Source organism: Lates calcarifer, unplaced genomic scaffold, assembly GCF_001640805.2.
Source record: "Lates calcarifer isolate ASB-BC8 unplaced genomic scaffold, TLL_Latcal_v3 _unitig_4112_quiver_405, whole genome shotgun sequence".
Taxonomy (NCBI): Eukaryota; Metazoa; Chordata; class Actinopteri; family Centropomidae; genus Lates; species Lates calcarifer.
In genome coordinates, this window is record NW_026116709.1 from 505893 (window position 1) to 524322 (window position 18430).

The 18430-nt window shown below is 39.9% G+C and overlaps 1 protein-coding gene across 2 annotated transcripts; it reads left to right on the forward strand.

The window, feature by feature from the left end:
• The first annotated feature begins 2 nt into the window (after positions 1–2).
• ddx39b (DEAD (Asp-Glu-Ala-Asp) box polypeptide 39B) lies at positions 3–14786 on the forward strand. Of its 2 annotated transcripts, XM_018695497.2 has the most exons (11): positions 4–94; positions 2462–2694; positions 2888–3015; positions 4389–4481; positions 4699–4882; positions 6723–6841; positions 10184–10315; positions 11517–11626; positions 12698–12842; positions 14157–14304; positions 14403–14786. In XM_018695497.2, exons 2-11 carry the CDS (start codon positions 2472–2474, stop codon positions 14417–14419), a joined length of 1299 nt encoding a protein of 432 aa, XP_018551013.1. In that variant the 5' UTR covers positions 4–94; positions 2462–2471; the 3' UTR covers positions 14420–14786. The 2 variants fall into 2 exon arrangements, with proteins under 2 accessions (XP_018551014.1, XP_018551013.1); XM_018695498.2 differs by lacking the exon at positions 10184–10315 and having other exon boundaries at positions 3–94.
• Positions 14787–18430: the final 3644 nt, after the last annotated feature.

Genomic DNA, 18430 nt, shown 5'->3' on the forward strand with positions numbered 1-18430 from the left:
CACCGTCGCATACTGAGACGTCATTTAGATACGCTAACGTTAGCGCTCTTCTTTGAACAGACGTTGTGGTCCATTTTTATCTCTCGAGGTTAAGGTATGGTGGATTATAATAATGCATTTTAAACTTGGAGCATTGGGATTACATGGCGCAACATGTTTATTAAATATTAAGCTCAGATTTGAGCCGGGAACTGCTTTAGCAGACGAGTTTCTTGTTAGCCGTCGGGGTAACTGCAGCTAGCCCTTCAAATACTTACGTTGGGTTTTGACAGGTTAACGTTATCACAACAAGTACGTTTTTATCCACATAAACTAACTAAAATCACAGAGTTCTCCGAGCCCACGAGAAGATTCTACCGAATTTACTTTGATAGCTAGGTTAACGAGATTTGTTATCTGAAATTGAATGAGAGAGAGGCTTTATTTTAATTATTTATGTTTTAATGATTTTATAAAATAACAATCATTTTGTTTGGTAAATAATCACAATGTCAAACTGCTTGTATCTTTATATAGCTGCATTGATCGTAAATGACCACAACATAAAATAAGATTTCCTGTATATTCCTTCAAAATAAAATGGCAGATTTTTAATGCACATACTTCACATCATTTAATTCGTGGCATTTAAGTCAGACATCTGTTTTTACGTAGAAGGGCGGTGCACGGGACATGTTTTCAGTGAGGAGATGGATATTACTGGATGCTGTCTGGCATAATCTTTAGGGCTGTGGATTCCTTAATAAACAAAAGACTAGTTTGGTACAACAACTGATGCCTAATGCCATGTACTTATTTAGTGGTTTGGAATTAATCCCTGCTGTGAGTGCAAAATGGATTTTGGACATGTAGTGCTTTTGGAACGTATCCAGGCTCCTTCACCTTTGTCACATTTTGCTATGTTGCAGCTTCATGTTAAAATCGTTTAGTTCATTTTTTCCCCACATGTATCTACACTAGGCTCCAGCTCCCCATGACCCTTAAGGATAAGTGGTATAGGTAAGGGATTAATGAAGGTATCGATACTTAATATCTCATAATGACAAAGTGAAAGCAGAATCTTAGAAAGTTTTGCAAATGTATTAACAAGGAAAACCTGAATTATCACATTGACATTAGTATTCAGATTCAGGTCTTCTTGGCTATGATGTGCTCTCCACACCTGGATTTGCCATCCATCCATTTCATCAGGGATTTCTCTACTGTGCTCCTCCAGCTTTCCCTCAGCCCTGACCAGTCTCCCTGTCTCTGCCACTGAAAAACACCCCCACAGCATGATGCTGCCACTGCCATATTTCACTGATGAGATTTGATTGAGCAGGTGATCAGTGCATGCCTCCACACATGACGCTTTGGCTGTGAGGTCCATCTCTATGAAGAGTCCTGGTTGATGAATACTCATGTCAATGCAATGTTGCAGTAGCAGGTTTTTTTTTTTTTGTGGATAAATTTTTGTAAAAATGTCTAAATTTCTGTTTTCACTCTGTCATTATGGAGTAGTGGGGGCAGCATGGTGATGCAGTGGTTAGCACTGTCTCACAGCAAGGTGGTTCTGAGTTTAAGCCCCTGGTTCGCCCAGGGCTTTCTGTTTGGAGTTTGCATGTTCGCCCTGTTCCTGTGTGGGTTCTCTCTGGGAACTCCGGCTTCCTCCCACAGTCTAAAGACATGCAGGTCAGGTTAACTGGTGACTCTAAATTGCCCATATAAATGTGAGTGTGAATGGTTGTTTGTCTTGTCTTGTTAGCCCTGTAATGGACTGGTGATCTGTCCAGGGTGTACCCTGCCTCTCACCCAGAGTCAGCCCTGATTGGCTCCAACCCCCGTGCGACCATTGTAGATAAGCAGTATAGATAATGAATGGATGGATGGATTATAGTAGTGAAAATTAATTTATATGATTTTAGCATAAAGCTGCAACATAACAAACGTGGAAAAAGTGAGTATTTGAATATTATTGCATATCACTTCCACTCATGGATTAATCTAACAGTAGCCGTGAAACAACAACCCCCATTACCCCCCTAAGTGTGTGAAAAAAGTTTTTTTGTTGTTGTTGTTGTTGTTTTTTGTTCTTTTCCTTGTGACAACCGCCTTACATATTCTTATTAAGGGTATCTACAGACATTCCAAAGTATATGGAGACACTTCAGCTTTTGTTTGACAGTGAACTAAAAGTGCAACTAAGAGCTACTTTTATTATCATCATCAATTAATCTCTTGATTATTATGTGAGTAGTGAATTTGATTGTTTAGTCTATAAACTGGTAAATTTAATAAAGCAACTTAAGGAACATTATGAAGTTACCTTTCCTCTGGTTAAATTATAGAGGTGCAAAGGGAGTCTATGATGTCCAAAGACAACTAGAACAAGAAAAATCTCATTTGGATCTAATTTTAATACAGCAGTTTTGTCATAAATATTACCTTTATACTTCTGGAGTTTCACACACATGTTTTGCAGCTGTGTCAGGATGACTGAGAACGACGTGGACAACGAGCTGTTGGACTATGAGGAGGATGAGGTGGAGGCTCCGGGGGTTGGGGATGTTGGAGGTGCAGGTGACTTGTCGATAAGGAAGGAGGGAGTGAAGGGCTCCTATGTGTCCATTCACTCCTCTGGATTCAGAGACTTCCTGCTAAAACCTGAACTGCTCAGAGCCATAGTGGACTGTGGCTTCGAGCACCCGTCTGAGGGTAAGTAACTGGCAAAACACAAAAAAGGATTTGGAGGTTTTAGAATTCAAATGAACTAAAAAAGAGAAATAGGCAAATGTATGTTTTTCCTACTTTGATTTTAAAACTCTTGATAAGACGTCCAAATGGTTAAACCTTTGCTGGTTTTCATATCCCTCTATATTCTCTCTGTCATTACTTCCATTTCTTACAGTTCAGCATGAATGCATCCCTCAGGCAATCCTTGGTATGGATGTGCTCTGTCAAGCCAAGTCTGGTATGGGAAAGACTGCAGTGTTTGTTCTGGCCACCCTGCAGCAGCTGGAGCCTGTCACTGGACAGGTGACTGATCCTCCTAATTGATAAAAATGTGTATGTACATTTGAGTTGCCCGTAATTGAAGACAGTGAGGGATGGTTCTCTTCACTGTAAAATCTAACATTATCTTGAAAATATCAGGTCTCTATCAGAGTCTAAACACTGAATGTAGAATAATTTTATTCTTGACATTGGAAATAGTCGCTCATTTGTAATTGTCAGCTCCTTTTGACCTTGTGAAATTATTTTTAAAAGGACTAGGAGTAGGGATGCAGGTTTTAAGCAATTTCCTTAATGGGTAGTCAGCAATGATAGGAAGGAGGGAGGGAATTTTTTAAACTGAGGAAACAGTGCTGAACAGGCTCCAGGCTTCACTGGAGAACATACACTATAACAGTTAAAGCACAGTCTGACCTGTTTGTCCTCATCAAAAGAGCTGTAGCCTTCAACAGTAAATACCCTGTAAGCTTACTGAATAAACATGAACAGGACACATGACTTTACTGGTCTTATGTCAGATAACACTCATACTTAATCTACATGGTGGGAGTGACTTGTGTGTTCGTTTGTTGTTGCAAATATTTGTACAGATGCTGGAAACACCTTCCTATCTGGGACAGATATGCTATTCACAAATACTGTTGCCACAATTTTATTAGTCCAGCAAATCATTTTACTGCCACTGGTAAAATGCATCTGCACTCACAGCAGGGAGATGATACTGGTCCAGGAGTAAATGGGAAAGTGAAGAGAAACTTATACACAATACTGAGTGACCACTTCTGTTTTTTTGCACCACTTACTGTTGTAGTTTAAGCCTTAACACTGTTTGAAACCCACTTTCAAATTCGCAAAAACTTTTATTTTATTTATGAAAGTAAGAATAGAAGATTCCAGATTTTTTTTTTTTCACGTCTACACCACATCAGACCAGCTCCAGATCAAAAACCACTGACTTGTCAAATCTAGTCTAGAAAGACACTTCAGATTTGGGAAACCTTCATTCTGTTTGTGAAAAAGCAAGATTTCACCTCACATCAGACGAAAGCTGCTCTGTGTGAGGAAATGCAGGCAGGGAATGTTTTTGGTCACAGGAGCTGGTGGAGTCTACATGTTTGGGTATTTGTCTGATCTTACTAGAAATCTTGGTTTGATACAGTGTAAAGAAATACATGAGCATTAGGCTGTGACCTCCCTGATGCCTGAGTAGATGATAGAGAAGACTAAGTGAGTGGGCCACCTCACCTGTTTGGATGACAAATGTTTCCGTGGAACCCTGTAATTTGTATACACTCTGACTTGTTTCTCTCATCTCAAGGAGCTCAATAGTTGAAGAGAAATTCATTAAAATCCATCTAGTTTGTGTGCTGATCATAACTGTGATTGTTTTGTTTCAGGTGTCTGTCCTGGTGATGTGCCATACCAGAGAGCTGGCGTTTCAAATAAGCAAGGAGTATGAGAGATTTTCAAAGTACATGCCCACTGTCAAGGTAAAACACTGTCTCCTGATTCTTCCCTATAGCTCAAATGTTCCCCTAACATTGCCTTGTCAGTTTTATTCATGTTATTTGCCTAATTTATGTGCACTCATTTAATTTCAGCTCAGTGTGACTCCCCACCACACACACACACGCACACACACATACTCACATTCACCACCTAGGAGAAGAAACACTGTGTATAATACGTGTGTGTGCATGCCTGCAGGTGGCAGTGTTCTTTGGAGGGCTGTCTATAAAGAAAGATGAGGAGGTGCTGAAGAAGGACTGTCCTCACATTGTGGTGGGAACACCGGGCAGGATCCTGGCACTGACACGCAACAAGACACTCAACCTGCGTCACATCAAACATTTCATCCTGGATGAGTGTGACAAGATGCTCGAGCAGCTTGGTCAGTAAATATGCCCTCCCACTGCGCTTCATATATTTAAAGGGAAATCATTCTCTTAATAGCATTATGAAAAAGGCAAGGCACTGACGGTGATGCTTGCATTTCTGTGTTCATTTTAATTTGCTGATGTATTTTCTTTTTCTAACAGACTAAATCTTGATTATGCAGCAGAATCCTTTTTCAGCCACCTGACATGTTAGTGATGAACATGAAAAGTTTTCATCAGAATGACATAAAACAGGGAGAAGTCTTCTGTAGAGCAGGCACTGACAGTTTCCTGAAAACAGCAGAATACAATACAGCTGCAGGACCTGTTGCATATTTTTTTTTTTACCAGCAATCTGTACTCAGTGGCAAAAGTATCATTTCCAATAACCTATCCTATTTTTGCCCTTCCCTGTACTTACTGTCCAGCTGTCATGTTCCAAATGGAAGAAGCTGAAATATTGATATGTTCTTTCTAGTAGAGTTTTTCCATGGGCCCGGGCCGGACCGCTTTAGCTGTGCGGTGCCAAGCCAAGCATGAGGGCTTGTGTTTCCACTACAGCCTCACAGCTGAATAGAGCCACATAAGAGAACACTGATTTCACTGATAACTCTTAACACTTTCAGCTAATAAGATTAGATTGATACCAGGTGTGATGCCTGCAATGACAAATATATGGTATAAAAAGTCTCTGCTATTTAATGAACTAATTTGTTTGATCAGGAGGAAACTGATTTTCCTGATGAGCGTTGATTACTAGTCATAGTAGAAATTTCATACTTACACCACAGGTGAAGTAGAAGTAGGTCTGTATGAATTTTACAGCACCTTGTTGTGTATATTTACATATTAATAGGGTAAAACAGATTTTTTTGAATACTGTTTGCATTCTTGATGGACTAGTTCTGTGAGCATGTTTTCTTTTAACATGCAGATCATGGTGGGACATAAGGCAATCTGAGTGCCTCTTGTTTAAGTCTCTATGTCTTCAGATCCCACTACTTTAGTCACAGTACTTTAGCTAACGTAACTTCTACCTGAATCTTTGTGGTTTGCAGTTTATTTTCACTCCTGTTTGTGCTTTCATATTTCAGCCTTTTACTGTTTACTGATCACTCTCAGCTGTATTGGAGCTGTGTCAAGTGACTGCTGATGCAAACCAAACCTTTTCTGCTGTTGCTGCTTCACATTGCACTCTCAGCAATAAGCCCTACAAGCTCTGGGGTTTGGCTGTCATGCTACATGCAGGCTCTGGTTCTGGATTCCGATTACCAGTTCCATTTTGAATCTGGTTCCAAGTTTGTAAGATGCTTGGATTTATCAAGCTCCATGGCCAGCTAACTCCTTGTCAAACCTTGCATCTCTGATCTCTCTATAATCATGTCTTTTCTGACACTTTGGTGAAATGTTCAAAAGTGTGGATACACTTCAGCATGAATGAGACAACTACCAAATACATTTGGCTGTTTTTGTGCTTTTTTTATACTGTGTTCAAAACGTTTTTCTTTTGTCATTCCATGTTAATGCACATAACTTTTTTTATGGATTGGAATGTTACAATTTCTTTAACTGTGAAGTTTTATTTAGTTAACACTAATATCTGGTCTAAATGTCATTTAATAGCTGCATTGGAAATATGTTTAATGACAAATATGCTGGTGTGTTGCATACATATTCCCCCCACTGCATAGCTACATAGTTATTTTATTATAGGTATATAATAGCTACAGTAAAATAACTAACTGATGTCTTAAAATGTAAAGATAACCAAAGGTGGAGTTTTCCTTTGATTCATAGTCATTTATCAGTTTGTATGACTGTGTGAATACTGATGTATACTGTTCTCTTCTTTAGACATGCGCAGAGACGTCCAGGAGATTTTCCGCATGACTCCTCATGAGAAGCAGGTCATGATGTTCAGCGCCACCCTGAGTAAAGAGATTCGCCCAGTCTGCAGAAAGTTCATGCAAGATGTAAATACTCCTCACTTGCATCTACCATGCCTGCTCTTGCTCCCTCCACACCTCTACTCCTCCTCCCCCTGTTGTGCCATGTCTGCTGGAACAACGGGTAACAGAGTCCATGTTGCCCTGCAGCCTCCGTGAATCCAAGTTACAAGCAAGAAAGAAGTTTTACTCCAAGCAGCCCCTTCAGTGCGTGTGGAGTGTGGGAACGTCTGCCCACTATGCTGCCATGTCATAGCCCGTTACTGCTATGACTGGCCAACGCTGTGCCTCTGACGCAGCCTGTAAACATACCACATCACTTTAGTTCCCACCCCAGCAAAGAGTTAGCCTTTGAGTCAGAGACATCAAAGAAGCTATAGAAAGGGCATCTAATGTACAGCTGAAAGCCCTTGCAGCATGTATCTACACTTCTGTTCTTATTGCCTCCATTGCTGTGGCAGTGAGTTCACTACTTTGTAGCCACCTGCCTCATCTTAAGTTAATCATGCAGCAATACACCCGTAGAAAATAATTTACAAACCATAAAAACTCCTAGGTTGTTATGATTTTTTTTTTTTTTTTTTTTTTGCATTTTTGCCTTTATTTGATAGTTAACAGTGAAAAGGCAGACATAAAACATGGAGAGAGAGAGAGAGAGAGAGAGCAAGACGGGACATGACATGCAACAAAGGTCCCTGGCTGCATTCGTGCATGTGGCGTGTGGCACGCTCTGTAACCATTAGGCCACCAGAACGCTGTGAAGCCAAATTATTGAAAAGGTACTGTCAGGTCTTTAGGTAATCACAGTCTGGTTATGTGGCCATGCACTTGCTGGAGTTGTATTTCAGTGTTAAGAAGTTGCATACTGTAGCTTTAAGACCACATTTCAGACATTGGCATCACAGCACCTCTTTGGCTTTAAGCTCAGTAACTGTAGGCTGTAGATTTACCTCTTTGGTATCCATGAGTCCATGACATAGACCAAGGCCTGTATTTACCAGACTTTTACAGAGAAGAATGCACTTTTTAATTTGGAAAAGAAAATTTATAATTAGATTTAAAAAAAACACACATTTATCAAGCAACTCTCACCTACTTACAGCGAACTGTAGGAGGAGTCTCAAGTCATCACATGATCAATCACATGTATGCTCAGATACAAGGATTTCATTCACATCCTCTTATTCAGTTAAAGAAATTCTTATATTCCTCACATTTTCTCAGTGACACATTATTCAGCAAAAACAGATATTATTTTGAAAATGGAAGTTACTTTTATTCTCATTTTGAAATTCTAGAATTATGTCGTTTAGTGAAGTATAGCAGGAGGCAGAGAAAACATAAATCAAGAGGAATGTAGATGATGAACACAGACAAAAACAGAATGAGATTGCAAATAAAATAAATTCCAGAATTTCTTGTTATTGCTCTTGTTTACAGCTCAGATAAATGAAAATCAGAAGTAGCAAATAATTCTGCAAATTTTAAGACAAAACTTCAAATTATACAAATTATATTAGACAACTTGGTGTGTGTTTGCCTCTGTACTGCAGCCATCTGTCACGGCGGCTTGATCAAACCTTCAGGCAAAAATGAGCTCTCAGCCCCGGCTGCTCACTCCTCTCATTTCTCCCACACTCTGTTCATTGTGTGTGTGTTAGTATTTAGTAGTGACTTGATGGAAAAAATAACCAGGTAAAATACACCATGGAGGCACAACATAAACTGAAATCATAAAGGCTTTAAAGTTGGTTTAAAGGGACCTCAACATTTGCTAACAAACCCCCTAAGATTCCATTTAGGCCTCTGCTATCTCAGTTTATGTCATGGCTTAGTGATACATACAATACAATACACAATACACAATACACAAAAACTGGCAATTGCACTTAATTAAAACTAATTACTATAGGGTGAACCTGGCTTGTCTAGGACTCAAATGGGCGTGTCTCATCCAACTTTAATTGCAGTTTTGCTTGAAGAGTCTTACTTTTAAGTCAAAGGAAATCTGCTTTTATTCTTAAGTTAGCGAGTAGGAAAAGTGAAAAAGTTTTAATTGTGTCTGTCACTGAAGATCAGGGTTTCAGCTTGATAAATATGGGCCCAGCAGACTAAATTCCTCAATATGATGTAAGGCTGCTCACAATAGATATAAAACCCTTAAACACACTAATGCTAGGTATGAGGGAAAATGAAAGAATGACAGTGGACAGACACCACTCCAAATGAATGTTAATGTTGCTCTGCATCTGCTGTTTGCTAACACATCGGCAATTCTACTTTTTATGGTAATAATCTGTAGATTTGTGTTAGTTTTGAGTCTGTGTACCCCTGTCTTTGTGCTTGTTGATCTAGTTAGTTAGTAGTCATACCATGAGGGACACACATGGGGCGTCTGACTTATATGTGTGTTTTAGAATATTCCCTAAAACACTGTTAGAACAGGAACTAACTAAACCAAGAATGGACCACCAACCAAGTGGACTAATTTAGTGTAAAGTGAAATCTAATTCAGAGCAGTTTTGATTCATTACTTATCTGATAGAACATAAATATATTTGGGTTTTGGACTGTTGGTCCATGATGTATCGAGATAATAATCTGAAGATTAATCATGAAAATAATGGTCAGTAATCGTGGTGATGATTGTAACATTGTAATAACTCAGGACCAGGTGAAGCTCTGTAATATTGCTGTACATTGGTAGAAGATAGCAGTTTTAGATTTATTTGTTGTATTGATGTGATGAGTGGCCTTGTTCTTAAATTAAACATACCTTCAAGAGGCAGATAGGGATTAGTGCGTAGACTATGGGTCTGCATTGGTATCTGTTTAGAACTAGCCCAGAATGATCACTGAGATCAGGATTTTGTCCAGAGAAGAAAAAGCTTTGGAATCCATTTGTTGTTTTATTTGAATCCTCTCAGTAGCACTTGGTCAGATTGGATCAGTTTAGTGTCTTTTGGTTGTTCAGGATTGTGTGTGTGTGTGTGTGTGTGTGTGTGTGTGCAGTTTTTAGGGGTTAACTACCCCACAACCTTCCTTCTCTCTGTCTCCTCTCTGATACCTGTCCTCCACTCTGTCTTCTGATTTCTATCTTAATGATTCTCTCTCTCATCTCTGATTTTACCTTTGTCACTTGGTGTCTCTCTTATAGATACATTTCCCCGCACCCCCTTTTCACTAACTCTTATACTGTTGTATATATCTTTTTATCTGTTCAGTAAAACTCTTCCCTCACACTGCTATATTCTGTTTGACCTGCTTCAATAAACCCCACCTCCTCATTCCCTTATTCCCATACCCATGTCCTTCTTTCAATCCCCCCCCCCCCCCCCCCTAACCTTTTACAACTCCTGCCTGCTCCAGCCAATGGAAATCTTTGTGGATGATGAGACCAAGCTGACCCTGCATGGGCTGCAGCAGTACTACGTCAAGCTGAAGGACAATGAGAAAAACAGAAAGCTCTTTGACCTCCTGGACGCACTAGAGTTCAATCAGGTACTGTGTTCTGTATGAGACAGGCGGGACAGACACCCCCATTATGTTTCTGTTGTGTTCTCTGTTGATGAGAATTCAGCATTGTGTGGAGAGTGCTGTGTGTGGTCATTCATTACAAGCATGTTAATATGGAATGGACTTGGGAGCCCCTAAAATTGTCTGTATGCTTCTAATGAAGTAGTCTGTATGGTGTGCCATTTGACCATGAATAAAGACAAAAATGTTTTTACTTATTTTAGTTCAGTTCCCCTCTGTTTCTGATTCAGCTTCAGCGCTCTCTTTTTAGTCTTGGTGGATAGATTGCAAAACTACAAATGAACACACCTAGTTGGCAGTTTAGACACACCTACCTATAACTAATGCAACCACAAATGACATCTCCCAAACATTAGAAACCCTTAATGAAGGAAGATCTACAGTATTTCTGGATGATATTAGACTTCATTAGTTTTAGTTAGGTGTACCTAATAAAATGCCAACTGAGCATAGTTCCATTTTTTTTAGGACTCTTCTGGACTACATTCTGATCCTTCCCCAAAACGTCACTGTCTTTTGCACGTCTTTGTAGTGTTGATGTAGTGCCTGAATTTCTGCTGCCACTGCTATGCTGATGACACCAAACTGTTCTTCTTATTCCCCATGTGGATGGAGACATGCATCACTGCTTCCCTGGCAAATATTTGGTTGTTAAAACAACACTATGTAACTTTTGCTGAGCAGTGGCCTCTGCAGCTACAAATTACAGGACACTGATGCATTAAAATTCTGTGGGGCTTCCAGTCCAAGCAGGTACAGGTAGTTTGGTATTTGAGCCTGTTTGTTAGTGAAGTTGAAGTCAAGAACTTCTGGGTGATGTTGTCACTTTGCAATACAACAGTACAGGAAGCAGCATGCCCGTAAAAGCTAACCAGTTTATGTACAGAAAGCATAAGTTGTAATCCAGCCTATTTTATCACATCCACCCACCTGGCCATTTGCCAAAAGTGGGTGTGAACATTGAATTATCTCTTACGGCAGTTTCAAAAATTGATGGAAGCAACCAGCAGCCTGATTCTGCTATCAGTGAGGATGATTCAGGCACTGTTGATCCAACAAGCACTTTTCTGAAGCATAGTGAGGCCTTAATTCTTTTTAAATTGGAGCAAAATTAAGTATAGAGATGCTAACAGCAGCTGAATGAGTGTATTTCTGTGTTGTTCAGGTGGTGATCTTTGTGAAGTCTGTCCAGCGGTGTGTAGCTCTGGCTCAGCTTCTGGTGGAGCAGAACTTCCCAGCAATTGCCATCCATCGAGGGATGCCACAGGAGGAACGGTAAGTGAGCTGTGAAAATCAAAAACTAAGAAACAAACTTCACACCACTGCATGACTAAAGTAACAGTGGCCTATTTCATTCTGGAAAATCACAGCCCATCACTGAAATGACCAGTCAAATCACAAATAATTTACAGTTAGGAAAAACTTTTTTTTGCCTTGACAGGGTGTACAAGACAAACACCTTAGTAAGAAGTTAGAATCTGCATTTGGATTTAAGTATGTGTGTGGTTTTTGAAAAGGGCAGAAATGAAGCAGTGTAAAAACGACGTAATGCAAATAATTAAAGCCCAGTAACCATTCGGGTTAAATCACAAGCAGGTGTTCTGGACACTAGAAAGCAATCACTTATTTATAAAGGCAGATATTAACAATAAAAAGATCCACCTCTATAATGAGCAAAACTGATACAATACTACTGATATGTGTGCATGACTGTGCATACAGTTAGTATTGATATATAGGCCTGTTGAATGACATATCTATGTAATGTCATTTTCAGTTAATATAGGTTACTAGGAGCAGTTTACCTTTTCCACAACAATCGAAGAAATATGTTGATTTAATAGTTGTTATTTCTTTAAGTGGTGTTACACCAGCCTGTACAGCTGCAACAGCAGCTGATTCGACATGTTTAACTCACTGAACAATGTTGGTGGCAACTGTCAGACATCTGAGACCAACCTAAAAGAATATCTGGAGTTGAAAGCTTTGGAAAAAGCTAGTAAGTAGACCTTGAGTTCTGAACTTTTCTTAAGCAAGCAGTAGCAAATCACTAAGGAGGATGTGCCACTATTACCAGCTTGAGCAGAGTCAGTGTTGAATGGCTGAGCAGTCCCAAGCAGTTCACATGAACTACAGAGCATGTTACAGACTCCAGCCTCTTTCTGTTCTAATTTTTTGTTCTAGATTAAAATAATGTGCTGTGCATACATCTTTACTGCTCGAGTCTTATAACTCATGAATTGTCTTGTGTACAGAGATTATGCTTGTTGAGTTATAATGCAGTGGCCAATAGGATATAATGATATACTGAGCCTCACTTATTGCAACTCTTCATTGTGTCTGTAGTTTGTCTCGCTACCAGCAGTTCAAGGACTTCCAGAGGAGAATCCTGGTGGCCACCAACCTGTTTGGACGAGGGATGGACATTGAGAGAGTCAACATTGCCTTTAATTATGACATGCCAGAAGACTCCGACACTTACCTACACAGGGTAAGGCTGTCTTTCATACACACACACACACAGAGAGAGAGCAGGACCCCACATCCTAGATCACTTATACATAGCTTTTAAACACAGTGCACACACTGGCCGTGTAATCTGGATGTAGATGTGTGTGTTAAATCTGCACAAAGTCATATTCAAGAAAAAACTAATAAGGCACAGCAGAGAAAATCATCTCATCTCCAATAACCTGGATTTATCTTGTTTGGTCAAATTCAACCAGATGCCAACTCTGCGTAATCCTCTGCACACAGAAATTACAGAAACTTAAAACGCTGACTCAGTTCTTAAAGGATCAGGCTGTGCTTACTCTGCATTTTTTCTTATTGTCGGCAAAGCCCATGAATAGACCTCAAACTAACAATGTGTTATGAGCATCAGAACGGGGGAGGAAAGGTGATTTAAGTGACTTTGGAATGTAGCATCTACTCAATTATCTCTAGGGTTTACAGAGAAAGGTCAGTTCTCTGGGTGAAAATGCCTTGTTGATGCCAGAGGTCAGAGGAGAATGGCTGGGCTCAGGTAGGCAGAGGAGCATCTCTGAACACACGAACACGTCGAACCTTCAAGCAGATGGGCTACAGCAGCAGAGGACTACAGTGGGTGCCACTTCTGTCTGCTAACAACAGGAAACTGGACCAAAACTGGACAGTAGAAGATTGGAAAAACATTGCCTGGTCTGATGAGTCTCAATTTCTGTTGTGACATTCAGATGGTAAGGTCAGAATTTGGCATAAGCAACATGAGAGCATGGATCCATCCAGCCTTGTATCAACGGCCCAGGAGCATCATTTCAACACCACAGCCTACCTGAGTATTGTTGCTGACCATGTCCATCCCTTCATGGCCACAGTGTACCATCCTCTGATGGCTGCCTCCAGCAGGATAATGCTCCATGTCACAAAGCTCAAACTGTCTCAAACTGGTTTCTTCATCATGACAGTGAGTTCACTGCACTCAAATGGCCTCCACAGTCACCAGATCTCAATCAAATACAACACCTTTGGGATGTGGTGGAACAGGAGATTCACATCATGGATGTGTAGCTGACAAAGCTGCAGCAACTGTGTGATGATATCATGTCAACACGGATCAAAATCTCTGAGGAATGTTTTCAGCACCTTGTTGAAACTAAGCCACAAAGAATTAAGGCAGTTCTGAAGGCAAAAGGGGAGGGGTGGGGGGTTGGGGTTGGGGGGGGGGGTCCAACCTGGCACTCGCAAGGTGTACATAATGAGTGTGAGCCAGTGAGTGTATATACAGTGATAGCAGCAGGTGTGAAAAAGGTGTGTTTTACCGCAGGTGGCCCGAGCAGGCAGGTTTGGCACAAAGGGCCTGGCTATCACGTTTGTGTCTGATGAAAGCGATGCCCGCACACTCAATGATGTCCAGGACCGCTTCGAGGTGAACATCAGCGAGCTGCCAGAGGAGATCGACATCTCCTCTTACAGTAAGTTCTCAATCATTCTTTGGATTTATTTTTTAAATATTTATCATATATATATATAAGTTCCCTGTCACTGACCTTGTCTGTGTGTGTCCCTGCAGTTGAACCAGCACGATAGACGAGCCAGATGCTCCCCTGGGGCTTGCAGTCACTTTGTATTTGCAGTTTCACTCTGATGGTAGATGCAGACTGTCTTTATATAAACCCTGGCATGTCAGACAGCAGATATTTTCCTAATCCTGTGACATTTGCTTTTTGAAAGAATCTGTTTCATAATGTTTGTTTTATTTAAGTTTCTAATGTCAGTATTTGTTAATGGATATTTAATTTTGATATTGAGTTGTTTTATGAAGGAGCTGGTTTTCTAGATGTGACAAGTTGAATTGTTATAAGAGCTAGTTCTTGGACTGACAGTAGAGAAAAAGACATGACTAAACACTACTCACTGCTGTGTGGATTAATAAATATGGTTTTTGCTTGGTAAAGTCTCTCTCATTCTTCAGTCACCTGTGTCGTCTCTCAGTGCTTTATTACTTCTCCAACATGTTGTGAAGATGTGAATCGTTACAAAAAAACACCTCACAAATAAATGCATTTATTTCTTTCAGAGTCTTATTCATTTTCTAAAACAGACACTACTCCTTTTATCAAACGCTACTCAAACAAGAAGAAACAGTGCATTTGTTAGGGACTATTTTCAGCAGTGGATTAATAAGGTGTTAAGGTATTAGTATTATTATTATTATTAATAATAGATAAGCAAGTTGGTAAATGCACACAGACAATTAATTTATACACATTAAACACTTTAAAAATACAAACATTAGGAAGAGTTGAAACACAGGGATTTATAACAGTTATTATCAACCTATACACAAGGTAAAGGAACCATTTTATATGCAGAACTAAAACATATTCCTGTTGGCATTAGCTCAAAGTAGTGTGTATGAGGTCACTGATCATCTTATATGCCTTTTTGAGAGCTTGTTCAGTATTTAAAGGCACTAGGGATCTTTATGTGTTGCCAGTTATTTTAAAGCTGAGGTGAACAACACAACAATTATTTCTTGTTCGAAAGAGACATAAAACAACAGATAAATGAAAAAGTTAAAATACTTTTTCTTAAAATGAGTTTGGTTTACATAGGCAGCACTGATGCTGCCAAGCCCTTTTTCATAATCACATCTCTATTTTCACTAAATCTTAATCTGTCATCAAACACAGTTCCCAGCTGTATAGAGGATAAGAAATGACAGATGAAGGACAACCCTGCCGTGAGCCAGTGGAAGTTCAAAATTGATTCAGGTGCTCGACCATTTACAACTGCTGTCTGATCATCTGATAATCCATCTGCGGAGTTAAACAGAAGGAGGAGATGAGCTGTAGTGAGTATTTCCAGCTGCAGGACAGTAGAGAACATCAGCAGCCATATCCTGAAGCAAATTTGTAAAGCTTGGGCAATACAAAATGCTCCTGTGTTGGATTAAAACACAGAACACTTTCTTCTTAATGACATGGTACACTACATGAGACACAAGGCTGGTTTTAGTCTTTGAAACATAACATTTGTGGGGACAATGTGATTTGTGTGTCTTTATCAGGATGACTACAAATGGCTACCTTTAACATTGTTTGTGAAACAGGAAGCAGAGCAGGAATTCAACAGGATGGTGAGAGAGGAAGCAGAGAGAGAACTGCTGATCACAGCTCACTTTGCAGGACACACAGCCACGTCTGTGTTTTTTTATCTCTTTGACATGTCACTGCTCAGGAGGTGCTTGGCTAACCTTGTATCCACCAGCAAACCCAACGTAGAGTAGTGCCTCCTCGGGCTAAAGTTTCTTATTTGAAATTCAAACCACCATTTCAATTTTACTGGGAAAAAAAAATCTTGATCTGTAATGATTGGTGTGTTCACATTTCTGAAACTGGCAACAAAAAAAAAAAAAAAAACAGGAGATTGGCAGCATGAATGTGCAGCTGACAAATCTGTAGAAATGATGTGATGCAGTCAAATCAACATGGAGCAGAATCTCAGAGGAAAGTTTCCAACATCTGGTGGAATATATTGCTACAAAGAATTAAGACTGTTGTCAGAGCAAAGGGAGGCCTGTAGTGAGGAAGCACAGTGCATCATATATATATGTTAATAAAAGCACCAAAGTGAAAGTTGGCAAATGTTTTGATAGATATATTGGTAACAAAACTGGATATTGAGTCATCACAAACCTTACACACAGGTTACAGTGGCAGCCATTTTTCCAAAATGACTTTCCTACTCCATTGGACCCATATGCAGTAATGGACATAATTTAGATTCTACTAATCCTGAGAACCAAATTAAATACTCTCAATACTACAGACTAATACCAACTACAGCAAATAAGAAGTATCTGGTTATAATGAGCATACTGTAAACCTGCATGAATATGATTCAGTGTTATTATTCAGCTGGTAACCAAAATGCTGGTGAATGAGCAAGTAATTCTGAAGCATTAATTAAAGCAGCTCATGCTAATCAGTTAATGCAAGTTCTGCCTGAACTAACACCTTCTCCATAAAGCCGAGGAGTCTGAAACTTTCCAAATGCTATCCATCTATTTTGGAGAAAAATATCCAGTTGGTCAAATCTGTTTTGTCAGCTAAGGTTTTTCTGTCATGGCTGAAACCGCTGCATCATATGACCATTCTTCCACAATTTTTTGCATTGGATTTCACAGTTGACCACATTATCTGGACTAGTCTCATAACAGTGAGAGTTTGCAGAGGGGCAGCATTGTTCCACACTATCAATATACTCAGGGTCACAGTGTCCTTTGATGGCATATTATCTTACCATTCAGCACAACTACAGGAGAAAGAGCATCTCTTGTCCTGTCTTTCAGCCAGGCTCTCCCAGCTGTTCAGACGGGTCGTACCAACAGACATGGCAGCAAATGTTAGTATAGAAACATACATCTGTTTAAAACTGTACATGAATGTTCTTAGTTGGGATCTAAGCTTACCCTCTCTAACCTTCAAACAAAATTCAAAGTATCACTGATGCCATAATACTTACTGTCCTCAAACACGTTCAGCGGTCATTTGAGCACCGGCACCGCATGACTGAACTTCACCAGCTCTGGCTTTTCTCCCAACCTTCTTCAGTCCATGGTCTTTTTTTTTTTTATCCCTGTATGGTTCCTCAGGAAATTCCCAAACCACAGTTCTGTGCTGAAGCTGCAGCTACCCTGGTCTTCAGAGATCTGGTCACCTCCAATCAATACCAGACTCTCCTCTGGCAGATAGATGCAGTACTGACTCTGTGGTTCGGTCTCATTAGAGCAGAAATCCTCAAAAACTGCTTCGTAGAGTTCGACCAGGCTGTGATCAGACCACATGTTCAGACACTGGACCTCTTTGAACTCCCTGAACGTCATCAGAGGAAAGTGGATGGTTTTCATTAATTCCTTAGCAGGTTTAAGACTTTTCTTGGGCTTAGCTCAAATCTATGCCACCACTGCTTTGAATACAAACAAGCTCAGAAGACACAGTGAGTGATTGTACTCAAGGTGTTGTTTGGCTGGCAGGTCCTGGAACTTTAAGGTCCACGCTACCTTTTGGAATTGTCACAAGACAAAATTGTCCACAACTCTGAGAAGCTGCTACTTTGAGGGAGAATTTACCAACTGACTCAAAGATCTCTCATTTACTAAAACAGTGCCATATGGTCCATGAAAAGTTGGTCAACATGTCACAACGACAAGATGTGTTTATAGAATGTTTCAGATAGTATACAGCAATTACACTGGTCTTTTCAAACACCTTAAGTAGCATAGTTAATGGCTTCATTGCATTGACTGAACATTGTGACCTATGTTAATATGCAACTGTACGTGTTTTAATCAAGTTCTCACTATAATATATACAGACAGTCCCTCCATTCAGTAGCATTTACTGTCATTTATTATTGCCTTCACATAAAAAACATAGTTCTCCTTTTAACTTGTGTGTAAATAATATCTGTTGCATTGAAGACAGGGAAACGGCAGCTTGGGGTGACCAAAGTGTTCTATGTTTTCTTGAATTTTCAAGGATGCCAACAATGCAGGAGAATTATTTGTGCTTAAGTAAACCTTGTAAAATGCCT